At 39.8% G+C, this 8,749-nt stretch overlaps 1 protein-coding gene across 3 annotated transcripts in view; it reads right to left on the bottom strand.

The window, feature by feature from the left end:
- The window catches only part of rnf44 (ring finger protein 44), a 17,213-nt gene that overhangs the window by 5,322 nt on the left and 3,142 nt on the right, over positions 1 to 8,749 (bottom strand). For 2 of the 3 annotated variants that reach the window (XM_086013534.1, XM_086013536.1), the window contains exons 2-8: positions 6,907 to 7,102; positions 6,282 to 6,504; positions 4,867 to 5,034; positions 3,044 to 3,217; positions 2,816 to 2,971; positions 527 to 642; positions 293 to 380 (exon numbers count right to left, since the gene is read on the bottom strand). In XM_086013534.1, coding sequence (XP_085869660.1) covers positions 293 to 380; positions 527 to 642; positions 2,816 to 2,971; positions 3,044 to 3,217; positions 4,867 to 5,034; positions 6,282 to 6,504; positions 6,907 to 7,013 — 1,032 coding nt within the window. In that variant the 5' untranslated portion in view covers positions 7,014 to 7,102. The remainder of the gene's footprint in view (positions 1 to 292; positions 381 to 526; positions 643 to 2,815; positions 2,972 to 3,043; positions 3,218 to 4,866; positions 5,035 to 6,281; positions 6,505 to 6,906; positions 7,103 to 8,749) is intronic. The other variant, XM_086013537.1, reaches the window with a different exon arrangement.

Below are 8,749 nucleotides of genomic sequence, written 5' to 3'. Positions count from 1 at the left end.
AAAAACAAACAAACAAAAAACAAAAAAACATATAAACCACACCTTTATATAATCCGCACGTATCTATGTTGAATAATTCGATATTTACTGCATTTACAGAACGATTTTGAACTGTAAATGTACATGTACCTGAACAGCTTCTTTCCAAACAGTGCCTTTTAACATGCTTAATTTCGATCAGTCAGTAGGCTTTTTTTGTGAGTGTATATTTTAGACATTTATTTATTGGAATTACAACTGTTTGTATGTCCAAAATCTTAAGGTAAAGAGTATGGCCAAGAGGTAAACTAACCTCATAGTTCTCCATTTCCACATCATCCACATCAAGGTCGAGACTGATGGCTGGGCCCACTGCAGTTGGAGGCACAGGAAGCATTGAGCTGCACAAAGAAACACACAACCAATTAAACACAATCCTTATAAAAGCATTTGCCACTGACACGTGTAGCTGTAAAATGTCATCTGCTTGGCACTGGTATCTGGAGTTGATCCTCTTTCTTGAGAAATGTCCACATTGTATACTTACAGGAAGTAAGGGAGGAAGCCTGGGTAGTAGGATGGAGCTGGCGGGGGAGGAGGGAGAGGCTGCTGCAGCCGGTATCTCTGTCCATTTGCTCGCCGGGGCAGCATGTGGGGATATGGCTGGTGGGAGAAACAATCATGTAGATTAGAACACTTAAAAACATGAGAGTCATCACAGCATATTGTAGGATTGGAGCTGCAGAAAGAACATAGTCAATAAGTATTTACAATTACGATGACATACGGAAAGTGCCTTGATATAAACTTATGATGTGAATTTGTGCTACTTATGACATTACCTGAATTTGGGCTACATATATGACTTAAAATATTTGTGAAAGTAAATTTGAGATGGTTGGCTATGCATATTTTCAATGAAATGGAAGTGACTATCTCCTAGAAATAACCTATAAACACATCGAGTGCATTGTTTTTTTAAGGACCAGGCATGTAGGTGTGGTGTAGAAATGGTGTAAATAAATATTATGTTACTTCTAAAAAAAAGAAAATCTAACAGATACCCGTAAAAAGGCTCTTCAAAGCATGTTGTGCTGAAACTGTGACTCACAAAGTAGGCTCAATACAAAATAATCAGGATATTTTGCCCAATAATATACCGTATTTTCCGGACTATTAGTCACTCCGGAGTACAAGTCGCACCAGCCATAAAATGCATAATAAAGTAGAAAAAAACATATAAGTCGCACTGGAGTATAAGTCACATTTTTTGGAGGTAATTAATTGTGCTCTTAGTACACATCATTTCCACCGAGCTACGATGGTAAAATTTAGCTAACATTCACACATGTAGCATACAAGAAACTTACGGTAAGATAACTTTAAACTCACCAAAACGGTTGTACATCGATTAAATAAGTCTTTTATTTATCCCCGACCATGTAGAATGTTTCCAAGTCTCCAAAAGTATTCATGTATTCGGTCGTAATTATCTCTTTGTTCTCTTCCCCGCTCTCAGCTCCGTACGTGTGGGTGATGCAAGACCCCAGCCAGTGTCTTAAAGCAACAGTACATTATTTTGTATGGATGTATATTGATAGACAGTCAAATTTTCTTTATCATACTATTTTAATTACTTATTTATCAAAATGTTACATTTTAACAGTTTAAATTATTCATGCATTTTAATAGCTTTTAGGATTTATCTTTATGTTTCTTTATGTGGGTTACAATAAGATGTGAAATGATATACACTATACATGTTATTCTGCCCGTTGTGAAGTCAATATGTAATGCAGGTTTATATGCAGCTTTAGAACGCCCTCCTGTGGTTGTTTGGTGTATTGTTTGCTGACGTTGAAAAGGAAAGAGATACAATATAATGTGTTCATAATTTCACACATAAGTCGCTCCAGAGTATAAGTCGCACCCCCAGCCAAACTATGAAAAAACTGTGACTTATAGTCCGGAAAATACGGTAATGCTGCAGTGATAAATGATACAAATCATCTACGATACATCACGTAGCCATAGGGCTGAAAAAGAAAATTCTTAAATACATATGATCACCTTGCACATGAAGCATAAAAACATTATTTATTATTATATTATATTTATTATTTATTGATACCACACGATTCCGATATAAGGCTGATATGTGATCTTACATCTTTAAAAAAAAAAAAAAAAAAAATGCTTCCTCCGATTACACTAATTAGGCTACATTCAGACTGTAGCTCTTGATGCTCAATTCAGACTGTTTTAGTGAAATTCAATTTTTTTGTGTAATCGTTCACTTTACATATTAGTTGCCACCTCAGTCTGTCTGGTGTGTGAACTAAATGGGACACGCATGCGCAGACTAAGAGACGTCACTCAGAACGTAGTGTTTACGAATGTACACAGCGCCCAGCATGTAGGGGCTTTTTTTTTACGATGTAATATCTAGAGGAGCGATGGGATTAAATTAAAAACAAATATAAAGTCAATACTGATAAGTCATAACAAATTTTCAGATTCACGTACAATTGTCCCTCACAAGCAGTCTCCCCTGCCCGAGTGGAGAGCATACTGAGCTTTTGATGACATATAGGTCGGGGATACATGCAACCTGGCCGTTCAGCTGTTTGTCGTATGTAATTTAATAAATGTAAATGTAATACATTTTTATGTTCTCATTGGCAACGTTGACAGTAGATGGAGGGGAATACTACGATTCACATCATTTTTAAAGGTCAAATTGTAAATCAACTCATTCAATCCCAAAGACATATTTATGTCTTTTCACAGTCCAGAATAATACAAGTGAAATGGCACATTCTTCAGGCTGCCTTACCACTCCGAAGGGAAGCTCCTGATGCAGAGGCTCTTGAGGAAGATACTGTATGGGCAGAGAAGGAGGCAGCGCTGGTGGGTGATGCGAGTAGGAGAAGGTTCCTAATGGGTGCTGTTCCCCTCTTAGGTCAACTTCATTCTCTACCCTCTGTAGAGGCTGATAAATACAAAAGATTTGATTAGCAAACAAAGATCACACAGTTGGTGCTGGTTGTTGTGGACTACTCACCATGCGTGGGTGCTGAGGCTGTAAAGGGACAAATTGGCTCAGAGGAGTAAGGTGCGGCGGCTGGTGGGGGGGTACAGATGGGGTTGGGTGCAATACAAAATGTTCGCTGGAGATCAGGGGTGGGAAGGCTTGGTAAGACACCGGCATATGCTGCATGGTGCATGCCTGTATGAGCTGAGGGGAGACCAAAGCACAGGAAGAGACACGTTTTTATGCAACATTCTTCTCACACACTCTTTGTAATGCATCCTCCACCTGGTCTACAAATTCCGTTTTAAAACATGTTTTTGGCAGGGCTGGGCGATGGGGCAAATGTCAAGTAATGCGTGGTTTATTACACAACTCCTCCAGGCATCAGTCTGCTTAAAATGATAAGAATCTACACAGGAATCCACACTGACAAAAACAAACAAATAAATACATTTATATTTCCCCCAATATTGAATTGGAAAATGTGCATCCCGAGATGAAACAATAAAACACAATGCAAAAAGAAATGGCAAAAAAGATCATTTTGCATTTGATTTCCCTTTCCCTTTTTGCATCGGGAAGTGGCTTGTCAGGCTTCTGGCTAAAACTGACTCATGTTTAAAGATGGTAGCGGGGTTCTACACCGTATACCGGGCTATAAACCACAACTTTTTTCCTAGATTTTGAGCCGTGCGGCTTATAGTCCGGTGCGGCTATTCTGTGGTTTTTCTTCCACCGCTCGGGGCGCTCTAACCGGAATGACAGTCCAATTCAATACAATACATTTCCCATTAACTTGATGTGACTGCAGGTGGAGGAGTTCAACAGGCGAGGGCGCCATAGACTAGGTTATTGCATTAGGTACTGTAATGCTTTGATTTTATGTTTTCCGAGAGGTCCCTGAAGTGCACATGAATGCGATTGGCTGATGTTATGTCTGTTCTGTGGTTTCGATGTGAAATGCTATTGTTGATTTAGCACATCGTGTGTTAGATTGGCTGACTTTATTAACATAAAACAAGACAGGTGCATATGTAGAATGTAGTAGAACAATAGATGGTGGAGTCTGGTGGACATTAGCTGACAAACTGGAGCGGCAGTGAAATGAAGATAAGTCCTGTTTATTTTCTCTTGGTTCTCTTCTGTTTTAATCAGCAACGTTGCTGCAGTGTTAAAAGGTACTGTTAGGAAATAATCTGCTCAGGTACATACATGCACATTTACAGTTCATAATCGTTCTGTAAATGCAGTAAATGTAAAAGTTTTCAACATAGATAGGTGCGGCTTATATAAAGATGCGGCTTATATAATGTTTTTTCCAAAATGTTCTAAAAAAAATAGGGTGGGTGCGGCTTATATAACGGTGCAGCTTATAGCCCGGAAAATACTGTAGACACTTTTTTTTAACCATACAGTGGTGAAAAATAGTGGAAAAATACACTTTCAAAAATGTGTGTGTGTGAATATAACAGAAACCTTTGTACACATAAATGTTGGGGATCACAACTCAACTGTAAGGCCACTCTTCGATTCTCATCCACCGATTCTTTCATTGCTGAGCTTACAGTGGGCAATTTGCACATTTGACACATCGCACAACCCTGGTTAAAAAGCATGTGATAAATACACATGAAGTGACATATTACATAAAAGCACAGCACTGGCAGTGTTTGCCACAACACAGCCTAAATTGTCTTATTTTCACCGACAACAAAATCATGCTAATAATTTTGCTATTTCACAAGACACATTGTAGCTTATCAGGAAATTCTCCACACAAACAAGACTGCACAGTTGCTATCGAGTGCTACACGAAAGCCACTGACATTTAGGCTTTCCCCTTTCAAACTCACAGGAGGAGGAAGGCAGCAGAGCAGAGAGAGCTGTCCGCTGAACATTACCGAGCATGCTGGGAGCTGCTGAGTGTTGCACCCTGGTAAAGGCTGCCCAGTGTGGATGGGAAATCCATGGGTCGTCACCGTCGTAACAGTGTATGATATTGGAACAGATCCCTGGGGCATCTAAAATAAGAGAAAATAACATAAGTGGACCGAGATAAACGGCTAACTGCCTCAAAATCTTAGGTTGGTTAAACTGGACCATCTACGCCAAGTACAAGCAGTTGCTCAAAGGGGGGGGCCTCTGCCGAGACTCCACAAGCAGTCCACGTCAAAAAATAAAATGCACCTCAAATATGCTGATGAAAAATATGAACACAACACTTATGTTTTCGCTCTTTTTAATGAGCTTAACTCAAAGATGTATGACTTTTTTTCTAAATAACTGCCCATTTCTATCAAATATTGTTCACAAATCTGTCGAAATCTGCCCCCCAATACAAATCTAAGACTGGCTTTTAATTGCGGGCATCCTAAGGCAAACCTGTGAAATAATCCCACTGTCTAACCAGCATCTTTTTGGTGCCAACAGGTAGTAGTTAGCCCCAAGGACATCATGAAAAGCCTATGGGTCTGTTCTTAAGATAGCTTGCCAATGAAGGGACACTGTGACATACTTGGAAAAATTAAAACAGAAGAATAATGTAAACATTAATTTAATTTATTTCAACTTAACATGGTACGCTTCTTAATGTAACAAATATTCTATATTTTGTCGTTTGAAAATAAAATACATTGTGTTCAATCGAAAAAAATGCTGTTGTTATTTGCCAAAGTATTTTTTTTTAAAAACAGGAAAATTTTAATACTGTGATACAGCGATATCTTTGCTCATGGTTTCCAGAGATGGGAAAGTCAGGTCTAGAAAGTAAGAACTCTGCCACAGTTTGTCTTGAGCCACAGGTGCTTTTAATCAACTGAGTTTGTTTACCCGCCGGTTTACTAGAGGCACCTGTGGCTTAAGCCAAACTGTGACAAGGTTTTTACTTTCTGGACCTGGATTTCCCATCTCTGACGGTTACCATACCGTCACAATCTAATATCGGCACATGCCAATTGGTAAGCATGATCATTTTGGTCATGTTAATCATAATATGAAATGTTGAAACCAATGAATGAAATCATAATGGAATTGTCGCCGATAAATCATAACAAAACACAGGTCTACAATTCAGAGGGTGACAGAGGCTGATATAATATCTGGTGTACCTTATTTCAAAAAGTATTATCGTTTGTGCAACAAAAAATCAAATAAAGGTAAAAAAAAAAAAATCCATGCCAAGTATTATTGCAAAAATACGCTGCTAGCAATTGTATGGTTAAATTTGGTATCCGCTACCTGGACCATCAGCTATTTCCTGATGTGCTACCTGCTCATGTAGATCCACCATGATGGGGTTCTGCTGGGGCAGGTGGGCCGCAGGGTGAAGCATGCGTGACGCTGTGCTGGTGTGGCTGTATTGTCTGGATTCATCTAAAGGGACCTGTTGGTGATGTTGGGAGAAAAGCAGATGATGGAGATTCTCATCCTGGACCAGGGAAGTGTGCAACACAGGCCTGTCTCGTAGCCCCCACTGGCGTCTCACTGGTGGGCTGTCAGACCAGAAAAAAAATAGAAGATACCACACAAATGAGTCAATTGTATGTACAGTAGGATTGGCTTATCTGGCCGCAGGTAAACTCAGTATAAATGTTTAACCAGTTAACTGGGGGTAGTAACACTAAGGTAAAATGTAAATATTTCATTTGTACATGTTCAAAGAGTTCTGTGTGAAGCAGAGCTTTACTTGAGCCTATTTATATTTACAGGAATGAATGGAAGTAACAGTCAAATCAGTCAAAACTCACAAGGACCAGTTTAGGCACTGAAACATGGTCATGTTTGATTTTCACGTGAATCGATACACTGTAGTCCCAACCCCAAAGAGTCCATACGAAAAGGAGAAGTGCAAACAAAGCAAAAAAAAACGCACAACATACAGTATTCTACTGTACCTTCTTCTGAGATGCACAGGGGCGTTACACGGCTCTCCAAGGAACCTCCTCGGGTTCAAGGGGGCTGTTGGGGGCAGCCTATTTACTGCTACTTCCCATGGTCGCATTGGTGACGTCGTGCAGACGAGTCACTCTCTGGGAAAGGAAACTACACGGTGGAGGAGGCAAATGTATGTTGCCTCCGATTGTCTTAACCCTGTAAAAAAAAAAAAAAAAAATTGACAAATTAAGGCTCATACAAAAATACACATGATTAACCCATTAAGGACAGGAGCGCATAACCGCGTTTTTACCACTAGAGCCGGGAGCGCTGTTGCGTCATTCTACCTTTAAAGCCGGGAAAGCGGATACGTCGGTACGTTTTTAATTAAAATAGTGCTTCGCTTGCACTGACACGTGAATTTTACATCTTTGATTGAAACAGTAAATAATAATAAATTCTGCCTGTGTGAAAGCCACGTGTCTAAGATTTTTAATTCTTTTGGAATTATGTTTCTGTCTGCTACAGGGGCTGAGATATTAATCATTTTTTAAGTGTTGAGTTTCTGGGAGAACTTCAGGTTTTCAAGGGTAATTCCAAAGGCGACCTTAGGTTTTGGGGAGCTGTTGAGACAGGCGCTTTAGTCCTTAATGGATTAAGCCGTAGCAAGCAAGATCCAAACTGGCAAGAGCCAGATTGATACATTAATCACTCAAAGCAGTTCTCCACAGTATGAATTTGGGAATCCTAAAATGTGATCTGCTTGGGAAAGGAGGGACATTACTTCGCGCTGATTGGGCGATGCGGCAACTTGTGCATGACTACCAAACTTTTGTTTTGACCAATCTCAGCAACGGATGAAAATGTTGTCACCGGCACGCACTTTGTTTTGACCAGCTGATTCCTGTTATATCGCTGGCTACTACTGGCTGCCAAACATGTTGCGGTTCCACCCTTAAGTCAGTAATCACAGCCTCCATGGCAGCGAATAAGATACGCTTCTTATGGCCTTCTCAGACTACACAACTTTTTTGTCGTTCATGATGGTCACGCTGTCAGACTATAATATCGTTCGGTGTCTTGGACCGGGCGAGATGTCACACTACAAGATCGTCATCGACTAGACCCCGCTCAATCGATGTGTGCTTCCATCAAGATTCTGTCCATCGCCGCGGGTCTGACAGGGAGGCGGGACAAACAGCTGTGTAGTCATGTCGACGGAGGCACTATGTGCATGTGGATTTGTTCTCTGCTCAGAAAAGGCAAAAAAATAAATAAAGAGAGAAAGAAAAGCAACAATGGATATGTTCCTGGATGGTGAGAAGAGGGCAGTATGGACTGTCTATTCTCCAAAACGGTGACAACTAAGTTACAAGTCACTGAAATGCATCCGATTATGCGAAGCTGGGCACAAAGTAAAAAAACATCCAGGAGACACTTTTGAGTCGGAAAAACTGAAATCTACGAGAAAAGTCCTGATGTAAAGCCATCGTCCAGCAAGGGAGCTATGGAGATGGCATGAAAAATGTTTTTGTATGCACAAGAATCCCCAGACATCAGTGATGATCAACGGGACAGTTTCTTGCAATTAGCAAAAAAACTGTATGATACGCAGACAAACATTTTCATACAGTAAAGAATGAAGCGAACACAACAACTCAAAATAGACTAATTTTTTTCCCCAAGTATGAGAAAAATCAACATTAAAATACAGTACAGTTTACTGTACGTAAGTACTGTACTGCATTGGTGTTACAGTATTTTTTCAACAGTATTTGGACCATCTTTGTTATACTGTACTGTATTTTGTTAATATAACCGTACTTTATAGTTTAGTTTTTGTTTAATAAAAATTTTGGGGAA

This window comes from Filicampus tigris, chromosome 2 (assembly GCF_054856515.1).
Source record: "Filicampus tigris isolate MCC_2025a chromosome 2, RoL_Ftig_1.0, whole genome shotgun sequence".
Taxonomy (NCBI): domain Eukaryota; kingdom Metazoa; phylum Chordata; class Actinopteri; order Syngnathiformes; family Syngnathidae; genus Filicampus; species Filicampus tigris.
The sequence above is the reverse complement of the archived record's forward strand: the minus strand, read 5'-3'. Positions and strand labels throughout refer to the sequence as shown.